The 23,311-nt window shown below is 45.6% G+C and overlaps 1 protein-coding gene across 2 annotated transcripts in view; it reads right to left on the reverse strand.

The window, feature by feature from the left end:
• Positions 1 to 16,396: 16,396 nt before the first annotated feature.
• Positions 16,397 to 23,311, reverse strand: part of CHST11 (carbohydrate sulfotransferase 11) — a 261,361-nt gene continuing 254,446 nt past the window's right edge. For both annotated transcript variants that reach the window (XM_029953425.1, XM_029953424.1), the window contains exon 3: positions 16,397 to 17,570. In XM_029953425.1, coding sequence (XP_029809285.1) covers positions 16,716 to 17,570 — 855 coding nt within the window. In that variant the 3' untranslated portion in view covers positions 16,397 to 16,715. The remainder of the gene's footprint in view (positions 17,571 to 23,311) is intronic.

Below are 23,311 nucleotides of genomic sequence, written 5' to 3' on the forward strand. Positions count from 1 at the left end.
CGTCCACACCCCAGACCCCAGAAGTCAGACAAGTGCAAGACACAGACCTGACTCTTAAAAAGGATTTCAGATTTCTGGGTTAATCCACATATCTGGTCTCCATCATATTCATAGTAGGATCCCTGTGATTATATTTTATTTATTTTTATTTATTTATTTATTTTATTTTTATGTTTATTTTTGAGAAAGAGCGAGAGTGAGCGCATGAGCAGCGGAGGGGCAGAGAGAGAGGGAGACACAGAATCCAAAGCAGGCTCCAGGCTCTGAGCTGTCAACCCAGAGCCTGACGCGGGGCTTGAACTCACAAACTGCCAGATCATTCCCTGAGCCAAAGTCAGCTGCTTAACCGCCCGAGCCACCCAGAGGCCTCCCAGTGATTACATTTTAAATGGAGTGCCTGGGTGACTCAGTCAGTTAAGCTTCTGACTTTAGCGCAGGTCATGATCTCCTAGTTCATGAGTTTGAGCCCCGCATCAGGCTCTCTATCAGCCCAGAGCCCACTGCAGATCCTCTGTCCCCCTCTATGCCTCTTCCGTTCATTCTTTCTTTTAAGTTTAAGAGAGAGTAACACCATGTCATTATATTTTAAATGAATAAATCAGTATGCCAGACGCCATGGCAGACACTAGGAGTGTGGGGGTAAGAACACACGACTTGCGGAATTTAAGTCCTGCAGCTTGAGAGCAGAATGAAGTGAAACCGACACATTACAATTCACCCTGCAAATAAAAAGAGTGAGCAAGTCACCGCAGCGATTAAAAATGTTTTTAGAAAGTGGTGACAAAAATCCAGATGCATCACTTATGTTTAAGTTGAGAAGATGAATTCTGGTCAAGAGCCACTGACAAAATTACGAACAAAATCTAACTGCTGCTACAGGAGACACTCCTACGACGGAAAACATACGTAGTTCTGATGTGTCGTTGAGGCTGATGAACGCCAAGTGTCTACAGGCGAAAATTCAGATATTGGATTATCTGATGGGAAAACACACAATTTTCCTAGCAGATTAAGGAAAAAAAAATACTAATTTGAGGTACCTTATAGGCACCACGAATCATGGTTTCAACTAACAAAAATAAAGTGATAAAGTCCAGTGCTGGCAACCAGGAAGAAATATGTATTCATATTATAATCGGGGTTATTCTGTCTGGGGCCAGTAAGGAAATATTGCATCAAAAACTATGAAACCATTCAAATCCTTCGTTCTGGTATTGCTGCTGACTCTCAAGGACATAGCCTTTAAAAAAAAAAGTTTGATTTTTTTTTTTGCAATGTTCATATTGGCACTCTTTATAATTTTTTTTTAAAAAACTAGAGAAAAACTCCGAAGTCTCAGGGTGAGGGATTAATTAAACAAGCTACAGCTCTCAAAGCAACAAGCAGACGTCTGCATCGGACCATGAGGGATAAACACAGTCCAGAATTACCTTTACACACAAACTAGAAAAATGGACAAAGTCTAGGAACTTTTTTTTTTTAATTTTAATGTTTTTATTTATTTTTGAGAGAGAAGGAGACAGTGTGAGCAGGGGAGGGGCAGAGAGAGAGGGAGATACAGAATCAGAAGCAGGCTCCAGACTCTGAGCTGTCAGCACAGAGCCCGATGCAGGGCTCTAACCCACGAACCGTGAGATCATGACCTGAGCCAAAGCCGAATGCTTAACCGACTGAGCCACCCAGGTGCCCCTGAACTGACTGTTTCCAGACACCAGGCAGCAGGTGGAAACTGACCGGGATCCTTGAGGAAAGAGCACAGTTGAAGTGAGGTCCGCCATTGCCAAGGCCTTCTGCCAGGAGGTAATTCCCAGGCTCACCGAGGAGAAGCCCAGACTCGGCCCACCAGTCCCTGTGAGTTGAGATGGACTAGTGTCCTGGAGGCCACGGTGGCTGGGATTGGCAGAGTCGGGTCCCCGAGTGAGGAGAGCCATGCTGACACAGAGCTTTCAGAGTGTGGACGGGGGCCTTTCTGAGTCTTTGACTAAATGCCCATGAGCATCTGTGCAGAGGAAAATCCCACAAGGCCAGACAAGAACAACTCCCAAGGAAAGAGCAATGATCCCGGAAGTCACACGGTGCTGGGGATTATTTGTGTCTCTAGCGGAGAGAAAGAACCTACTGAATATTCAGGCCACTAAGTGGGGTCCTTGGAAAGGCCACACCCTCCAAAACGGGTTCAATTAGTTCTAGGATAAAAACCAGTCTACAACCACCTTAAATGACTTTTTACTACCAAAACTCAGTCAAGAAAAGTTAGGCAACTTAGTTAGCCATGTATCTATTAAGTAAAATGAATTTATAATTAAAGGTCTTCCCCACACTGAAAATTCCCGGTTCAGATGGCTTCACAAGTGAATTCTACTTAACATCTGAGGAAGAAATGTTGCAATGTCTACACAGGTCCTTCCAGAAAATACAAGAAGGAGCCCTTCCTAAGTCACGTTATGAGGTCAGCATTCTCTTGACATCAAAACCATATGAGGACAGGGGCACCTGGGTGGCTCAGTCGGTTGAGCATCTGGCTTTGGCTCAGGTCATGATCTCATGGTTGGTGGGTTCGAATCCTGCATTGGGTTCTGTGCTGACAACTCAGAGCCTGGAGCCTGCTTCAGATTCTATGTCTCCCTCCCTCTCTCTCTCTCTGACCCTCCCCTGCTCAAGTTGTCTCTCTCTCTCAAATAAATAAAACATAAAAATAAAATAACCCAGATGAAAACATTATTTAAAAAAAAACTACAAAACAATATCTCCCATGAACATAGATGCAAAATCCTTAACAAAATAGGAAATTGCCTCCCCAGTTTGCTGATACAGGGCATCTGCAGAAGACCCCTAGCTGCCATCATGTGTTACAGTCAAAAATGGAGTGCTTTCCTTCTAACCACTTCTTTTAACCTTGTGTTGGAATTTAGAGCCAGTGCAATAAACAGAAACCTGCTGGAGGAAACGGTCCCACATAATATCAAGGCTAACTATGAAACTGTACTAGTTACAACAGTGCGATGTCAGTGGAATAGAATCGAATCCAGAGAGATACCCACATATATGTGGTCACTTGGTTTTTGACAAAGCACCAACAGGAGAAAAGTTTTTTTCCCCCACAAATGGCACTCAAAAGGCTGAGTATCCAGATGGTCTTGACTAGGACCCTTTATGCCATATGCAAAAGTAACTAAATGGATGTAGACTGAAATGTCGGAGCTGAAGCCTTAACAGCTCTGTAAGAAAGCTCTGGAGAAGACGTTGAAGGCTTTAAGTAGGGGCAAAGGTCACACGGGACAAATCTGCTACAAAATAAACACTCCTACATTGGACTCAGACATTAAAATGTTTTCATCTTTGAAAGATGCTGTTAGGAAGACGAAGAGGCAACCAACAGACGAAGAAAAGATTTGCAAAACACATTTGTGATAAAGGACTTTTATACAACATTTACAAAGAAATCCTACAAATTGATATCAAGAACATGCCAATTCTCAAAATGGGCCAGAGATTTGAATGAGCACTTCTCCTTACAAGATATGTAAAAGTGCATATAAAATAATACAAAGTTGTCAATAAATACACAAAAGTGTCTAATTCATGTGTACACAATGGTAAGAATCAGAAATGAATCTGAAAATTATTTTGATTCAGTATTCACTGAAATATTTTTAAACAAGGTTTTCTTGAACAAACAGCGGTCTCATTAAAGAGCCTAAATTCATTTAACTAGAGAATCGATAATCATGGATTTGAGTGACAAGATGCCAAGTTTCCAACATCTACCTCATGGCAAACGCATCCCAACGTTGCGAGGATATCACCGAAGTGTCATTTTAGAGTCTGCAAAATTTCAGAGAGGATGATACGCCAGTTCTTATCGGGCTAATCATTTCTAGCTCCGGGTTCATTTTCTGGTAGGCGAATAAAGGCTGTTCTTTGTTGAAGGAGCCGAGGAATCAGAAGCAGCCCCTGGTTGGGAAGAGATGACAAGTGCTGTGTTCTCCAAAGCACGCAAATGTCTTTTCAAGAAGGAATTGGCATTTGGATCCCGCTGCTGCTGCTGGAGATCTCCATCTGCAGAATAAGAAGAGCGTGGCGGACGTGGTCCCTGCTGTTTCGCCAGCATTTATATTGTATCAATCACAGATCAACGAGAATTCACTTGCTTTCATTTTTTTTTTCTTTCTTTCTTTCTTTTTTTTTCTTTTTTTTTTTTCAAAATCACTGGGATTCTCTGTGTCTGCCGGGGAGGTGGAAGTTGATGGATGCTTCCAGCATGGGGTGCCTGGCTTTGGGCTAAGTGCTGTCAGAACACCTGGAGGCTTGTTTGGAAATGTGCGGCTCAAGTGCAGGGACAGGCATTTTGTCACGGCAGACAGAACAAGACAGATCCTGGCATCTCTCGCCCCGGTTTCTGTCTGAAAATACACACTGACCTGTGAGGGCTGGGGCGGGACTGTGTGTCGACCAGTGTCGCACTCAAAAAGCTTCCTGGATTTAGTGTGGTGCCAAGAGAGCAGGAGGTTTGGACCTTGGTTCCCTCAGGCACATAACCTCTGTAAGCCTTACTCCCACATTTCTGTAAAATTAGGGGAGTACAAGTTGTCAGTTCTCACCGGCAGGCTTGGACCAGGTGTGTTTTAGAATTCAGAAATTGTCAAATTTCAGAAAAATAATGCCACGCAAACAGTGCGTGTTACCTAATATTCCAGGAGGGTGCAAGGCTGTATACCATAATAAAACACGTTAGTATTTCTGCAGGGAAATGTCTGACTGTTTACAGTAAGCGGGATAAATAAGGACTGTAATTAGTCTCGTGTTAGTTTAGGTCCGGTTTTGCTGCCCAGTGAGCCTGCTGTAAATCTATAAAAAGACTTTTGGTTTTTAAGGTTTATAGATTTCAAAATGGCAGATAAGGGGGTGTGGAGCTGAACTGTATCCAGGGCCACTGCTAAGCCACAGGGCTTTTCTGCGAGGAGAATATGATAACCGTTATACGGTGGAAACTGCCCGCTTTTGTGCAAATTAGAACAGAGACTTCCTGCGTGATCACAGCCCCTGTGCCCACACCTTGGCAAACAGAGTAAGAGAAATTCATTCTTTCCTTCAGGGTAAATGTCAGATGTCAGCCCCATCCTGACCTAAGCACCTTTGTGCAGTGCACAACCTGTATATCCAGACAGACACTGTCCAGTGAGTGGCCCTGATCACACCCACATCTCAGGGTCGCTGGAGGAATAAGCAATAATGTATGAAATCCCGCCTCCCCAGAGCTGCAGTTCTACCTCAGACTGCCTCTTGTGCTCTAGACGAATGCTTCTCCAGTGTGAATGTGCATGAGTCATCTGGCTTCTCCAGATGCAGAATGGCTGAATGAAACACAGTGTTTCTAGCAGGCTCCCAAGTAGTATCGTGCTGCTGCTGCTGGTCACACATCACATTTTGAGTAGTAAGGTTCTAGGACCCACATCATCCTCTGGATGTCCCACATGAACTTAATTAAGCATGTCCCATACTGAAGTCACGGCCCCTTCAGAAACCTGTGTCGGCTCCTGATTTTCTGACCCCCAGTAATGGACCGTCTCCAGCTGTCATCCCCCAAGCTGGGAACGTGCCCGTCTTCCTCGCCGCCTCATTTCCTCTTCCTCGCCCATCAACCAGTTATAAAAGGCACAGATTCTACCTCCTTGGCCTTTCTCCCATTCAGGCGTGTTTGAGCTGGACGATTCTTTTTTGTGGAGATCTGTCCCCTGGGGACAAAACCACCCCTGACCGAGAGCCAGTCCCTTGCCGTCTCTCCATTTCTGCAGCTACTGACTTGGATCCCTTCTCTCCCGGGGATAGTCTGGTGTTTCATCTTCGTGTATATTTTAATTGTCCTATAACAATCAACGTTTCTGTGTTCTTCACTTGAGTGCGAGTCCTAAGAATTCCCACACTCCTGGCATCCCGCACAGAGTCTGACATAGACAATGCCTAACACATATTTGAATGAATGAATGTGTGAATGAATGAACGACTCGGTCCCCTCACAGCTGCAGGTTTCTAGAAGGAGTGGGGAAGCTGAGGAATTCAGCTCATGGGCGATCTGCCCTAGGGCTGGAGGAACACCGTGCATGTCTGCAGAGAGCCTGACCGTGCAGAGCGGGCTGTGAAGACCAGAGGGACACCCGAAGCGGTTCCCGTCCCAAGAGATTCCCACCTGCCCTTGCGCCTCTCTCTTAGGTTCTTTCTGTCTGGCCTCTTGACATGGCTTAGAAAGCTCGCTCACTGCACTGCTGCTCGGTCCAGGCTGCACCGTGCTGTGTAGGTAAGCAGCTAGCCGGGCGCAATCTCTTCGTCCTAAATGGGTGCACTTGAAACCTGGTTTAGGGCTCATGTTTGAAATGCAGGTTGACTCGTTCCGTTTGGACCATGAGGATACATATGGTACGGGCATTCCATTCGGTAGACTCACGGCCTCATCCGAGACCCCCAGCTGGAGTTTCATTTTTGCCATTGGCTTTTAGTTGAAGTCTGACCTTTAGGAATAGTTTGTCCGAATTTGCTGATAATCAGGCCAGCTGTTTTAGGAAGATACTTGTCTTAGACAACTGTGAGCTAATAGAAACAACATATATTGTCTCTGCCCTGGTTCCCAGCACAAAACTCCTAAAACCCTTGTCATTTCCTGAGTGACCAGAGCACGCACAGCTTCTGTGGTTGCAATATGAGGTCTTTGACCCGGTTCTTGACACAGAGCTCCTAAATCCCTTGGAATTTTCTAGGTGTTAGCAGTGGTTTTTGCCTTACTGAGGTGAAGCGTGGAAGGCTCCTGGATGGGGGCTGGTCACTGGAAAGACCACACCATGATTAGAAGCTTGGAATTTTCAGTCCCACTCCCCATCATCCAGAGAGGGGAGAAGGGATGGAAAGGCATGATTGATCATGCCTACATGACGAGGCCTCTGTAAAAATCCCAAAAGTATGGTGAATGGAGTTTGGAGAGCTTCCGGGTTGGTGGACAGTCGACGAGTAGCACGCCCAGAGATGGCATGGAGGCTCGGTGCCCTTCCCCCAAGCTTGCCCCGTGCATCTCTTCTATGTGGATGTTCATCTCTATCCATTATCATATTCTTATTTTAAAAGAACTTTTTAAGGTTTATTTATTTTTGAGAGAGACAGAGCGTGAGTGGAGGAGGGGAAGAGAGAGAGGGAGACACAGAATCCAAAGCAGGCTCTAGGCACTGAGCTGTCGGCACAGAGTCCGACGTGGGGCTTGAACTCACAAACTGTGAGATCATGATCTGAGCCGAAGTTGGATGCTTTACCCACTGAGCCACCAAGGCTCCCTTCATATTCTTTATTTAAAAAAATTTTTAAGGTTTAAGTCTGAGAGAGACAGAGTGTGAGCAGGGGAGGGGCAGAGAGAGAGGGAGACACAGAATCTGAAGACAGGCTCCAGGCTCTGAGCTGTCAGCACGGAGCCCAATGTGGGGTTTGAACTCACAAACCATGAGATCATGACCTGAACCAAAGTCGGATGCTTAACTGATTGAGCCACCCAGGCGCCCCCTCATATTCTTTTATAATAAACTGATAAGCAGTTAGGAGACTTTTTTTTTTTTAATTCCGTGAGATACTTTAGCAAATTCATAAACCTGAGGTTATGGAACCCTCTGATTTACAGCCAATGGGTCAAAAGCCGAGGTGACAGTCAGGACCCTGTGACTGACTGGCATCTGAAGCGGGTGTTGGAGGGGGTTTAGTGTCATCTTGCAAGACTGAGCCCTCAACCTGTGGGGTCTGACACTATTTCCAGGTAGATAGTGTCAGGATTGAGTTGAATTGAAGGACACCCAGCTGGGGTCGCAGAGAATTGCTTGTTGTAGGCAAAACGCCCCACATGCGGTGTGGAGAGGGTGCGCTGTGGCTGTGGTGTGAGGGGCGAAGGGGACACACCGGAGGGGGGCTGGTGTTTCCTATCTCAGCAACACAGGCAGAAACTTAACAGGCTCTCTGGTCGTCTGTGACTATTTCAGTCTGAACTTGCCTCTTTTTAGTCTCTGCAGCTTTCGTTTTCTCTTTAGTGTCTTTCAACTGTATTCAATCAGCTTTTGACACTTTGGCTACAGTTTTCATCTCTTCCCATGTCTGTCTTCAGAACTGTCATCTTCCAAGTCTGGACTTTTGTCCACCTCCTCTCTCGGCCCACCAGTGACGCCAGTTCCAATGGGCCAGGGGCTGATCAGACCCGGGTTTAATTCTGGCTCCGCCACATTTTAGATGAGTGATTTAGTGGAAGGTATTTATTCTAATCTTCTGCTTCCTTATCTGCAGAAATGGTGCAGGCATCTACCTTGTTGGTTGATGTGAGGATGAGACGGAAAGCATTTAACACATTGCAGTAAATGTTATGAGTTAATAAGTTAGTCACTTTTATATAGTCAGCTTTCTTTGTGAAACTATTTTTGGAAGAAACCATATAAAAGGAAACATTCACAAGCCACCTATAGTTGAGTCTGGGCTTTTTGAGCAAAGAAACTCAATGTCCAGGTATCATTCCTTTATTTATTTTTAAGTTTACGTATTGATTTTGAAAGAGGGAGTGCGCGCACACAAGCAGGTAAGGGCAGAGGAGAGATAAAATCCCAAGTAGGGCTCGATCTCACAAACCCTGAGACCATGATCTGAATCAAGATTGAGTGGGAGCTTAACCGCCTGAGCTGCCCGGGCGCCCTAGGTAGCATTCCTTAGACAGAGATCCTTTCTTCTTTCGTTTCTTCTTCAGGCACTCCCGTTCCAGCTGGTTGCTAGTTTGATTGCAGGCACAGCGTTGTTTCTGGCTTGATCTGTCAGGTAAAGATCCAGGGCTGGAGTCAGACATGAATACATCCCTTCTCCAGCTGGCGGTTTGTCCAAACCAATGTGACATCCAAGGCTTTGCTATTCTTCTATAGTGGCATGCTCTATTATTTTTATTTTTTTTTTACATACTCTATTATTTTAAAAAACAAACACTGAAAATTAAGAAGATGAATACAGAGAATCATTTTTATTCCAGTCTCTTGTATTTCAAACAGGAATTGGTAGGAATTTGGAGCCTGCATTTCCTTGGTAGACCATTTGGAAAGAGGAGTCTAAACCTTGGTTCCCACCTTGAATCTGGGTGTGAGCGCTTTCTTTGCTACATCTGCCTTTACCTTATAATATTATTTTTCCTTCTTTCTTTTCTTCCATCTTAATCTCGTTCTCATGCAGTTCCTTTCACATCCCTTCTTGAAGCAAGTGGCACCTCTACGGTGTCATCTAATTGCTAAGCAGCCTCTTTGGGATAAGGCGCCACAGAGGAGGGTTTGGGCCGATCAGTAGAGAGTGTGAAAGCTGGAAAGGCTCAGAGGTCACCTAACTTATGGTTCCCAAACTGTGTTCCCTACAACCCGGGGGGTCCACGGAAGTCCACAGAACTTTATAAGGAAAAGAGCTCAGATGGTCCTCAAACTATTCAATCAAGTGTCTCTGCTTTATCTATTTTACAGATGATTGTTTAACATACAAAAAAAAAAGGAAGAGGCTTATTTTTCTTTTTAGTTGAAAATCATAGATCTAGCTCATTTCGCAGGTGAGGGACGTGAGGCCCAAACAGGAAGTGATTACCTTTAGGGGACACACAGCTCCTTGGTGGATGAACTAGGGGTAGCAACCTTAAAGGTTCTTATTTATCTCAACTGAGATTAATATTTCAGTTATAACTATTTTCCCTATTTCCAAGAGGGAATGTTTGTGAATAGTTCTTAGCTAGCTATGTGTTTGAAATCAGCAGACTGATTCCACTCCGACTGTTCTGTCTAGGGGTTGTTGTGATGCAGGGAAGACGGTGCTGGGGGAAGATTGTGAAATGCGGGGGGGGGGGGGGGAGGTTGTTTCTCCTGTCAGTCTTGCTAGAATCTCCCTTGTTTCATACTGGAAACACCAGACCCAAGATGTCTGATACACTCCCTGTGGTGAATGCAGACTGGTCTAGTGTTCCCACTTCCTGTAGGTCATCTGGGACCTCAAGGGGCCATAGCCATTGGCCACAATGTGCCAGCAGGAATGTGGGGATCAGCTGTGCAAAGCCCAGAACTGCACTGCGAGAGGGATTGTCCCTCCCCAGAGATCGGTTCTCCACCAAGCCCTCGGGGCTCAGCCCCCTCGCATGTCTTCTTGGTCCATGGTTCCTAGTCTTTTTGGATATTGTGACTTTTTGAGAAAATGTTTGAAAACACTTTGGGAGCTGACCTGGAACTGTCCATATCTTATTTTCTTACATCAGTCAATGTCTACGATCATAAAAGTTATCTGGACACCGGACATTAGGAAGGACTTGAGAAAGAAGAGCTCTTCCCAAGAAAGGACACTCAGACACTGGATGCTAATGATTCCACCTGGTGCTTTTGTTGTTCACTTGGAGGAGGGTCAATAATGACCTCACCCTGGCCCGGCCCTGACAACAGTCTAGGCCACAGGCTCCTTAGTTTCTGTAGCCTCTACAGTGTCAGAGGACACCGCTGGCACCATCAGAAATACTGACCGATTAGCTAGCCCCTGACAAGAGGGCATTTCGGTCTTATTCCGAGAACTATTAAAGACTGGAGATGTTCTTACTCAGCCTTGCTTCCCACTGACATTTCCCACGGTCCCAGATGAGCAGGGACAGGACATAACCAACTTATGTCCACTTACTACATTAAAAAGAAGTGCATTCTCCATTAATTTAAGATGACTAAGATCCATGGTCTGGATGTCTCCTGACCAGATGGGACCAGAGCAAGGACAGCCGTGACACCAGGAATGGGTGGGAGCTGGCCACTGGTGGGCGGGCATTTTATTTTTAAAGTAGTTTATTGTCAAATTGGTTTCCATACAACACCCAGTGCTCTTTCCCACAAGTGCCCTCCTCCATCACCACCACCTCTTTTCCCCCCTCCTGCATCCCCTTCAACCCTCGGTTCGTTTTCAGTATTCAATAGTCTCTCAAGTTTTGTGTCCCTCTCTCTCCCTCCTCCCCTCCCCCTGTCCTCCATTAGGTTTCTCGTTTTCCTGTTAGACCTATGTGTGCAAACATATGGTTTCTGTCCTTCTCTGCCTGACTTACTTCACTTAGCATGACACCCTCGAGGTCCATCCACTTTCCTACAAATGGCCATATTTCATTCTTTCTCATTGCCATGTAGTACTCCATTGTGTATATATACCACATCTTCTTGATCCATTCATCAGGTGATGGATATTTCGGCTCTTTCCATGATTTGGCTTTTGTTGACAGTGCTATGAACATTGGGGTATATGTGCTCCTATGCATCAGCACTTCTGTACCCCTTGGGTGAATTCCTAGCAGTGCTATTGCTGGGTCATAGGGGAGTTCTACTGATAGTTTTGTGAGGAACCTCCACACTGTTTTCCAGAGCGGCTGCACCAGTTTACATTCCTGGGTGGGCATTTTATAAACTGTATCTGGCATGGGTGGAAATGGGATACATTTTTATTTATGTATTTAAATTATTACCAACCTGGTTTCCATAGAACACCCCTCTCCAAGTGCCTCACTCCATGATCTTCACCTCCCTTCCCCCCTCTCTCTTCATCCTCTGTTTCTTTTCAGTATTCAAAAGTCTCTGATTTGCCTCCCTCTCCCCAACTCTTTACCCCCCTTTCTCCTTCCCATGGTCTCCTATTAGGTTTCTTCCGTTAGACCTATGAGTGACAATGTATGGTGTCTTTCCTTCTCTGACTTAACTTCGCTTAGCATAACACCCTCGAGGTCCATCCATGTCACTACAAATGGCCAAATTTCATTAAATCCAATGCTCTCGTGTTAAATGTTTAGATGATGCCTTTAAAAAATTAGAATAGAGAAACAACTCGGGCAAAATATAAATAAGTATGTAAATCATTTCTATCGATAATGCTAAAAAATGTCCATCAAGGGAGCAGGAAAAAGTATCTGGGGCATCTGAAAAGGAGCGGGTTTAGAACTGGAAAACTGGGGTTCACAGGGCAGGTCTGCAACTTCTGGACAGTAGACAGCCGCTGAGTGGCAGGTCATCTGGTGACCAAAGCCTGGCCTGGGCTCTGAAGTCACATCCACCCACCTAGGAATACTGGCTTTGCCACCAAAGTCATTTATCCTTTCGGAGACTCTCTTTCCTTGTTTTTCACATGGATGGTGGGACTACATGATCATGGGGTACGCGTCACGCCGCAGAATTTGTGGACAAGACAGGAAGGAAGCAAGCTCCCATTCATCCACTGCACAGGAAGGGTTCAGATCGGTGCTGGCCTTACCATGGCCAAGACTGCCAACGGGGTCCACATCTCTTGTTTCTCCCTCTCCATCCTTTGGTGCACATGAACAGGGCCCCCCACGTACTAAGGAACACAGCCCACCCACCCCCTACAGTCTTTTGTCAATGAGCCATGAACAAACCATACAGAGAGAAGCTTTTTTTCCCTTCAATTTAATTGAAGTTACTTAGAAAAATAATCAGGCTTGAATGGCTTTTCCTGGAGGAAGGTTCATGAACATTTCACGCTTTTGTTGGCAATGTGGAATTCAGCTTTCTTGAACAGTACAGTAAGATACAGGGAGAGATTTCTAAAACAAGCCCTCTACTGCATACAAATATGTAAAAAAAAAAAAAAAAACGAACACTCCACAAAGATGTTAAATTATATGTGCATATACCATACTGAGCATGCTCCTAAGGAAATAGTACGGGCAGCTCCTTCTGTACCTGATAAAGAGTCGCAAACTGTAATTCACCTGTGAACAGCCAAGCGTCAAGCTGGTTATGGTGAGTCCTGTTGCCTGTCCGTAGTGTCCAGTCAGTCGTGATGAGAAAAAGCTGGAAGAATGCTGATTGTAGGAACTTGGGGTAGCAGGAAGGTCAGTCCGGCTGACGCAGAAGTGGGCGAGGAAGGGATCCTGGTCAAAAGGACTGCACAGAACAGGGCAGCTGAGATTGTGTGTGTGTGTGTGTGTGTGTGTGTGTGTGTGTGTGTGTGTGTTTGCTGGGGGTTTGTCTGTGAGAGAGGTGCTCTCTCACCCACCAGGGACAGAGTCCCTTGGCTTTTTGTCAGGTTAGCACAGGAACTTCTAAAATCACTAACTCAGCGGTGGCCCAGACCCCACCGGCTAAGCGTGCTAGCGACTTGCTTTTTTTCTGGGAACTTTCTACCAGCAGGAAGTAGCCCCTTATGCTTCTGCACCCTTGCTACCAGGAGAGTGAAGTTCCCTGGGGGACAGGTAGGAAGGTCCCCTCGGAGACAACACAGGTCAGCAGAAGCCTTTCTTCCCAGACCAGCTGGGGAGGCAGATGTGGGGGGCGGTGGTCATGGGGGGGGGTTGTCTGGAGAAGCTGCAGGCACTAAAACTCTGTGGCTAATATTCTAGCGTTTTCCAACCAAAGGGATAGGTTTAGCAGGAATGTCCTTGTAAATGCTGCCCTCGCTGTACCTGGTTTTGAAAACACAGCAGCACCTTTGAAAAGTGGCTTGGAGTTGGGACACCTACCGTACTTTTCTCCAGCTAAGCATAAAATGAAAAGCGTTTTCAAACATTTTCCCTTAAAAGCGAAAACAAAAACAAAACCCCCAAAACACAAGCTTTTGCTTCCCAGGCACATTTTTACCCAAGGATTCTTTTACACCAAGGACACAGAATACTTTCTACATTCTGCAGAACAGTTGATTTGATTTTTTAAAAAAGTCGTTTTGCCATTAGGAAATAAAGTATGAACATAAAGCACAAGGAGAAAAGTCCCTCACTGCAGAACGACACTGTCTTGTCCCTTGAGGGACAGTCTGGCTCACTTGAGAGAAGACAGGGAAGCGCTGTGCTCTGCACACGGGACACACAAGCTCACACAACCCCAATGGAGATGGAAGCAGGAACACAACACTTGGGAAATCTTTGTGAATTTCCATTGGAAAAAAACAAAAAAAGCATGTGGTGAACAATCCCAAACTCTGGAATCGAAGAAGTACTTGTCAAGGGTTGAGCTCACTCGGCTTGCATTGAGCAATCTAAGGCCTGAGTAGGGAGACCACTCTGTGGCCTGATGCCACCCCTCCCTCCCTTTTTCTGTCCACGCCACCCAAGACAATCCTCTGCTCCCTTCGGGAGGGATGGAATAATTGCTCAGGGTAGAATCCAGGATTGAAACCACTGAACTAACGTAAAAGTTTCATTCATTTGATAAAGTACCTCTGTTATTATAAACCAGCTAGAGACTGGTATCTTACTGTTTTGTTCTGGAGAAGGGTCAAAGAAGTCGTTTTACCCTTGAAGACCTCAGATATGCTAAATCGGCCCAGCCAGAGTATAATCTGCACAGCATCTCTGAGGTCTGCAAAACACAGTAACCTGGCCACATACGCTACCAACTCAAGGATGCTTTTGGGGATTCACAATGCACGGCGCTCATCCAAGGCTCTAAAAAGTCCTGAAGAAATGAAATTGACTTGACTTTGTTCCCCAAGGGCATATGACCTCAAAAATGCTTCCCTCCCCCCTTTTTTTCCCATCACACTAACTTTACACCCCTTAGAACCTTTGTTTTGTGGGGCACCCTTGAGGAAATGCTGGACAGTGTGTCATTAGCAGAAGCTCTATTTCTGAGTACAGTGTCCCCTGAATGGAAACAGGACCCAGACTCCCAACTCCAGGAACAGTTGAGGTCTGTCACTCTGTTCAGTAAAACAGACTGCATAACATCTCTACCCACGGAGGGCATAGCTGCTGTGGCCTTCCCGACTGGCAGCGAGCTTGGAAGAAGGTACACAACTTTTAAAAAAAGCTTTTGCCCCCCTCTCCAGTGCATACCTCACTCACATTCAATAGAATAATTTTCTCGGTGAGACGTGGCAGCTGTGGCTGGGTTGGCTGTGAGCTTTACAATTTTAATTGTTTTTGTGAATAAATTATTCATTTCATGTTTGCTTAGAATATTCTCACTCCTTTGCTATATACTGCATCAAAAACAAAAAGCAAAACCCACACCCCATCCCACCCCACCCCCATTAGAACTATAATTATTATCATTATATACAAGAGCTGCTACCAACTCATACACTAGTTGTAAGACGGATGTGGCTCAAACTTCAACCAAGGCATCGAAATGGCTGGAAATGAGAAGCGTGTGCAGATGTTAATCAGCAAGGAACAGAGTGTAGACCATTTCCGGCCTTCCGGAGGAAAGGGGGCGTGGACTGCAGTCGCAGAAGGCTGTCCTGGCTGCTCAGGCATGGTGGTCACAAAGGTGCTGACGGTCTCAGCCTCCGGAGGACTTGGGAGGGGCTGCGTGTGCACGTGTGCATGAACGGCGCACCCCTGATCTTTACGAGGGGAGGAACGCCAGACCCTTGCAAATCCCAAGCGCGTGAGGCCCATCACGGCATCCCTCTCTTGCCTGCGGCCAAGAAGGGAGAACAGTTCCACGCAGGGATGTGGATGCTGGGCTGGCGCGACAGGAGAGGCGCTCAGCAATGTTCCCCTTTCCTCACCCCAGGCAGACATGACTAATCAGCCACTGCACCCTTCCACGCTATGCCTGGCAAATCTGTTCTGGGGCTGAAAGGCAGATACCACCCGTACACTGGAGTGGGCGCGTGATTTTTGTCATCTCTTGTGTTGGGCAGTGAGCTTGGATTGCTCACAAGGGGACTGTTCTAGGTGTGTGGTGTTCAAATTTGGGCCAGAGAAGAAGGCAAATTTGTAGGGGCCATGGACAGTCTGGGGTTGTTCAAAACAGTCCAAACCTCATGGTAAGTCCACAAATATCAGGGGTTTGCTAGTTGCTGAGCTGGGTACTGTGTTCACGTAAAGCTTCTTGAGGGCCGAGACTACTGGTTTTGTTCAATGCTCTATCCGCTGGGCCTAAAATTAGGCGGAGCACTTAGTAGTTGCTCAATAAATACTTGTCGAATATAAAGCAACAGCCACTTCACCATCACAACTGGCACTGCCAGCTAAAAATTTCTGTAGGAAAGCCTATTCTAATAGACCACTATTTCTGGTGAAAAAGGAAAAAAAAAAAAAAAACCCAAAAACTACAATCAACTCTTCTCCTTGTGCTAAAAAAAAAAAAAAAAAAAAAAAATCACATTTTCCCCCCCTTAGTGCCAGGAGACTCCTGGGTTGTTGGGAAGCTGTCCGGAATTAGTCCCTCGCAAAGGTGCCTATTTCTATTTATTTCTCACAGAATTTCAAGAATGGCAGCACAGATAGACCTCGCCAGGGGTGTTCTCGCATGGCTGGCTCTGTGAGCTGGTAGCAAGGTGGGCATTCGTGCCCCCAAAGGAGCTGTTGTAAGCACAGGGCACAACACATCTTCTGCAAAGACATCAGAATCTTGCTGCCACAAAAAAGGAATCTATACCGAGACCATGATTAAATAACTATAAATAATATTCATTAGAACGTATGGGATGTACAATTCATGGAATTCACCAGAGCACAAGGAAACCTTTGAGACAGTGTTGCAGTATTCCCGTCTAAGACCGAGGACACCCGTCCATTCTCCTGCAAAGACAGCCGTCCTTCCCTACTAAGGATTTTAAATAATTCTCACCATGCTGCTCGCAGCATCATCCCCAAAGAAAATATTAATTTACAAAATAACCCACTATCCATAGAATTCTTTTGACAAATAAAAATCTTAAATTAAAAAGCACGACTCTCTCCCTCTCCCCCCCACCCCCTCCCCCCCTCATTCCAATTTCAGGTAGCTTGGCACTGAGTAATTGAACATTAAAAAATCGAGTTTGTAGACTTCGTACAGCTGCGTTTGGTGCTCGGAGCTGATGTTCTGGAAGAACTCTGTGGTCATTTCGTCAGTAGTTCTCGTCGACTTGGCGTAGGTGGGGAACTTGAGGTAGCTGCCCACCCCCGCCAGCCGCAGGACGTAGTTGGAGTCCTCTTCCAGCGTCTCGTACTTGCCCACGAGGTCGTAGTGGATGTGGCACGGGTGGCACAGCGAGTGCACCGTCTGCCAGTGCTCGTTGAAGGGCTCCTCGCGCTGCGTGTGCGGGTCGATGAGATAGGCCACGAACTCCTCGAACCTGACGTCGTCGCCCCTGCGCAGCGCCTCCTGCGTGGCGTTCTTGCGCTGGCGCCGGATGATCTTGGTGCCGTAGCGCTTGTGGAAGGACGTGTTGTACTTCTGCGTGAACTTGTTGCGGTAGGCCGACACCAGCCGCTCGAAGGGCTCCCGCACGAACAGGAACTTCATGTAGCTTTTCAAGCGGTGGTTGATCTCCGGGATGCTGTACTGGTTCAGGGTCTTGAGGTTGGCCGCCACGTGCGCCTCGTTGGCCGGGATCTCCATGGGGTCGCTGTACTTGCCCCGGCCGGTCAGCACCATCATGAGCCGTTTCCAGTTGGTGCACGCCACCTTGGGCACGTAGCAGTAGATGAGCTCGTGGTCCTCGTCCACCACCAGGTGCTTCAGGTCGTTGGGGGTCAGCACCCGCCGCTTGCGGCTCACGGCGCTGTTAGCCCGGCAGGTGTCGGTGACCTGGTCCCGCCTCATCTGGTGCAGGACGGCGGTGCTCGAGAGCTCCAGCTGCAGAGGGGACACAAGGGGGGCGGGTAAGAATTCAGTGCTGGAGCAGGACATTGCTACTCGTCCACGGCCACCGCCCCGATGGCCTGTCTTCATTCCTAATCCTCCACCAGCTGCCTCAACGCCTTCTGTTCTTTGTTCCACAGTATTTCCTTTCTAGATCCACAGCAGTGCCTTACCCATCACCTGCTACATGCCTGGCATTTTATAGAGCTTCACATTTGCTATCATCCCCAACCCCCACCCCCGTACAACCACCTTGAAATGACATTGATTTAACGGTATCAAGTACCCTTTACTGTGCCAGGCAGCCTGTGATAGCACGGGGACACAGTCATAGAAACTATGGTGAGGCAACTGCCCTTTGGAGCTGATACTCTAGATGGAAAGAATGAGGGAAGATCACACAGTGAGTAAGTGACAGACCCCGTATTCAGACTCGGGTCTTCCTGGCAACAAGGGCGGCCCACTTTCCACTCTCTGCCTTGAGGTCCAGTATCCCATCGTCTTGATTGAAGCCTGAAGGGTCTGGCATTTGACCGATCTGTTTATTTTCAAGTTTATTTATTTTGAGGGGCACCTGGGTGGCTCAGTCAGTTAAGCGTCCAGCTTTAGCTCAGGTCATGATCTCACAGTTCGTGGGTTCGAGCCCCGCATCGGGCTCTGTGCTGACAGTTAGCTCAGAGCCTGCAGCCTGCTTTAGATTCTGCATCTCCCCCTCTCTCTGACCCACCCCTGCTTGCAATCTCTCTCTCTCTCTCTGTCTCTCTCTCAAAAAAAAAAAGTTTATTTACTTTGAGAGACAAGGAGAGAAAGAGCATGCACACATGTATGCAGGGCAGTGGCAGAGAGAGGGAGAGACAACCCCAAGCAGGCTCCACGTTGTTAGCACAGAGCCTGCTGCAGGGCTTGATCTCACGAACTGTGAGATCATGACCTAAGCTGAAATCAAGAGTTGGATGCTTGACTGACTGAGCCACCCAGGCGCCCCTTGTCTGATCGATCTCCTTTAGAGGGGATCCAGTTTCTCCCCAAGCCCTTCGTTGTGAACGTCCGTTGCTTTGTGCTTCTCCTGGTACCAGGGTCTTGATTTTCCTCTGGGAACCCACTTTTCCTCCATTCCCTGTTCTTTTTCCTCTCAAGCAGCTGAGTGGTGAGAATGGAAGCCTGGGGCTCGGGGACAGGGAGGAGGTCCACTGTGCAGTGACAGCTAGACTGGGAATGAAGGGCACAAAGGAAAGATGAGCAGAAAGACAGAGGGATATATTCCCAGTGATGTCACCTGAATACCTAGGTCCACACACTGCTGAATCCAGACCCCCTGCCAACTCTTGTTACATTAGTCAATACATTTGCTTTTGTGCATAAAGCTGTGTGAGTGTGGATTATATGATTTGGAACCCAACCATATGGGTATTTGTATTTACTGCTTTAGAGCTTTTTTCTCGGCCATATTCATTCACTGACGTATCCATTCAAACGTCTGTCCAGACCTTGCAGTGGACACGGCACTCTATTCAGCACCACTGGGAGACAGAACCTCTTCCTAAAGGGCTCACAGCCAAGGGGGCATCAGGCCAAGAACTAGTGGTCTCAGTAGGGCCTGAAGGGAAGGTGTGTGCACTCTTCTAAATTCCAGGGCCAGAAGTTTCTCCCTAAAGGCCGTTCACTCCCGGTGTGAACGAGTCCTCAGGACCCACCAAGAACAGGAAACAGAAGACCTAATTGGCCTGGTGTGCTGCCATCTTGGTCTCCAACACCCAGGGATGGGGGGACTGTCATGGAGACCCGACACTCTATTGTTGTTGGCTGAGCGCCATGCCTCCACCTACCATGCTGAATGTGCAACGTGGCTCTTCTGTTAAATATACAAGAAATTGATATTAAGCATCAACCTACATTGCCAGCCTTGTTCCTACTCCTCTCCACTTTAGAACTAAAGGAAATGCCAAAGAAGTCAGTTTCACTCTTTTTATTTTTTAGTTTAAAAAAATTTTTTAAATCCCAGTATAATTAACATACAGTGTTACAGTGATTCAACAATTCTGTATATTACTCCATGCTCAGCATGCTAAGTGTACTCTTTATTATTTATTATATTATTATTTATTTTAAGAGAGAGTGCATGTGTGCTTGTGTGAGCGGGGGAGGGCCAAGGAGAGAGAGAATCCCAATTAGGCTCCTGTCAGTATGCAGCCTGACATGGGGCTCGATCTCACAAATTGTTTCCTTTGCTGTGCAGAAGCTTTTTATTTTGATGAGGTCCCAAGAGTTCAGTTTTGTTTATTTCCCTTGCCACTCGTGATGTGTTGTGTCTCATGTCCATTTTTAAGTAGATTATTTTTTTGGTGTCACATTGTGTGCGTGTGCGTGTGCATGCGCGTGTATAGTATATTTAAACTAGTACATTTAAAGTAGGCTTCATGCCCAGTGTGAATACCAATGCAGGGCTTGAATTCACAACCCTGAGATCAAGACACGAGATGAGCTCAAGAGTCTGATGCTTAACCTACTGAGCCCCCTAGGTGCCCTGAAATTCGTCATATGTTTTGGGTATTAACCTCGTATTGAATATGTCACTTGCAATTATCCTCTCCCTTTTAGTAGGTTGTCTTTTAGTTGGTTGTTTCGTTTGCTGTGCAAAGCCTTCTTATTTTGCTATGGTCCCAAAAGTTTATGTTTGCTTTTGTTTCCCTTGCCTCAAGAGACATAGCTAGAACAGTTACTCTGGCTGATGTCAGGGAAATTATTGCCTGTCCTCTCTTCTAGAATTTTTTATGGTTTCAGGTCTCTTATTTACATCTTTTATCCCTTTTGAGTTTATGTTTGTGTACGTGTGAGAAAGTAGTCCAGTTTCACTCTTTTGCATGTAGGTCTCTCCAATTTTCCCAACACCATTTGTGAACAGTCTTTCACCAATTGCATATTCTTGCCTTCTTTGTCATAGATTAATTGGATAATAGACTTTGGATAATTGGATAATTTGACTACTATAGCTTTGTAGTATATCTTGAAGTCTGGGATTCTGATACCTCCAGTTTTGTCCTTTTTCAAGATTGCTCTGTCTACTCAGGGTCTTTTGTGGTTCCATACAAACTTTAGGATAATTTGTTCTAGTTGTGTAAAGAATGCCATTGTATTTTGATAGGAATAGTATTGAATCTGTAGACTGCTTTGAGTAGTATGGACATTTTAACAATATTTGTTCTCCTAATCCATGAGCATGGATATCTTTTCAATTGTTTGTGTCATCTTCAATTTCTTTCACCAATGTTTTATAGTTTTCAGAGTACAGGGCTTTCACTTCTTTGGTTAGGTTTATTCCTAAATATTTTCCTTTTTTGGGTGCAGTTGTAAATGAGATTATCTTCTTCAATTTCTCTTTCTTCCCCTCCATTATTAGTGCATGGAAATGCAACAAATTTCTGTATATATTGATTTGGTATCTTACAACTTTACTGAACTTATCAGCTCCAGTCGTTTTTTGGTGGAGTCTTAAGGGTTTTCTATATATAGTATTATGTCATCTGCAAATAGTGAAAGGTTTACTTCTTTCTTACCAAAGGGGATGCCTTTCATTTCTTCCTCTTCTGAGTGCTATGGCTAGTACTCTAGTACTATGTTGAATAAAAGTGGTAAGGGTGGACATACTGTCTTAATCCTGCTCTTAGAGGAAAAGCTCTTAGTTTTCTACCATCGACTATGATGTTAGCCATGGGTTTGTCATATTTGGCCTTTATTATGTTGAGATATGTCCAACATAATAATAGCTTACCCTACAACAAAGCCTACTTTGTGGAGGGTTTTTTCTTATCATGAATGGACATTGTAGTATTTTGTCAAATGCTTTTTCTGTATCTATTGACATGATCATATGGTTCTTATCCCTTCTCTTACTGATGTGATGTATCATGTTGATTGATTTGTGAATATTGAACCACTTCCATCCTGGGAATAAATCACACTTGACTGGGCTGATTGTTAAAAATGCGTTGTTGGATTTGTTTTGCTAGTATTTTCTCAAGGAGTTTTGCATCTCTGTTCATCAGAGATACTGGCCTGCAGTTCTCCTTTTATGATGGGGGCTTTATCTGGTGTTGGTTCAAAAACCCCCTATTTCTTGTAAGGCTGGTTTAGTGGTGATGAATCCCTTTAGCTGTTGGGAAACTCTTTATCTCTCCCTCTATGCTGAAAGCTAGCCTTGCTAGATAGAATACTCTGGGCTGTCCTTTTTCTCTTCCAGCCTGGTGAGTATACCGTGCCACTTCCTTCTGGCCTGCAGCTTCTGCTGAAGAATAGCCACCTTATGGGGTTTTCCTTCTATGTACCTGTTTTCTTTTCTCTTACCGCTTTTAACATTCTCTCTGCAGCACTAGTTTCTGCTATTTTAAGTACTATGTGTCTTGGTGTGGGCCTCCTTGGGTTAATTTTTTGGGGGTTCTCTGTGCCTCTTGGATCCGAATGTCTGTTTCCTTCCCCAGATTAGGGAATTTTTCAGCTATTATTATTTCTTCAGATAAATGTTCTGACTCCTTTTTCTATAATGTGAATGTTATTATGCCGGATTGTGTCGCTGAGTTCCCTCAACCTAGTCTCATTTTTAATTTTTTTTCTTTCTCCTGTTCTGCTTTCCATAACTCTGACCTCCAGTTTGCTGACTCATTCTCCTGCCTCCTCTAGTCTGTTTATTCCCTCTAGTGAATTTTTTAATTTCAGTCAATTGTGTTCTTCATCTCTGACTGGTTCTTTTTTATGTTTTCTCTTCGCTGAGGGTCTCACTGAGATCCTCTGCTATTTTCTCAAGTCCAGAAAGTATCTTTATGACTCTTGCTTTAAATTCCTATCAGCCATATGGCTTATCTCCATTTGGTTTAGCTCCTTTGCTATGATTTTTGTCCTGTTCCTTTCATTTGGGACACATTCCTCTGTCTCCTCATTTTGTCTCTCTGTGGCTGTTTCTGTGTGTTAGGAGAGTCAGCTAGGCTCCTGCTCTTGAAAGTCATGGCCTCGTGAAGAAGAGAGAAAAGGCCCCATAATGCCCTGCAGTGCAGCGCCCCCTGTTCACCAGAACCTGGGACTTCAGGGGTGTCTCCTGTGAGTGTCGCACGTGCCCTACCGTTGTGGCCGAGCCATTCTGCCTCCAGTCCATTCATCTGCAGTGGCTCTTTCTCTGTTGTGGTCAGGGTTTGGTCCCTGTGTTCTTAGTGTTAGTCTGGGCAATAGGAATTGTGAACTAAAACTTAGAAGGAAAACGTAAGATTTTCTTTTTAAAAATTTGCAAACTGGGGCATCTGGGTAGCTCAGTCGGTTAAGCATCTGACTCTTGATTTTGGCTTAAGTCACACTCTCCTGGCTCGTGAGACTGAGGGCCGACGTTGAGCTCTATGCTGTGACAATGTAGAGCCTGCTTGGGATTCTCTCTCCCTCTCTCTATGCCCCTCCTCCACTCGTGTGCGCTCGCTCGCTCTCAAATAAACTTAAAAAACAACTGCCAGTCACATAGAAGATGCTCAATAATTATTTGTTGTGAGTGAATGAATCAGTTAATAATCTCTTTAGGGAAACTAGATATGAAAGCCCGAAGGCCCCTCTGTAGCAAATGAAACTTCCCAAATGTTCATAGATGCCAGAATATTCTTTAATAAAGGCTGTCCTAGGATGAAAAGCATCTCCCCAAAATTCATGTCCACCTGGAACCTCAGAATGTGATCTTATTTGGAAATTGGGTTTTGCAGATGCAA

This window comes from Suricata suricatta, chromosome 10 (assembly GCF_006229205.1).
Source record: "Suricata suricatta isolate VVHF042 chromosome 10, meerkat_22Aug2017_6uvM2_HiC, whole genome shotgun sequence".
NCBI classification, from domain to species: Eukaryota; Metazoa; Chordata; class Mammalia; order Carnivora; family Herpestidae; genus Suricata; species Suricata suricatta.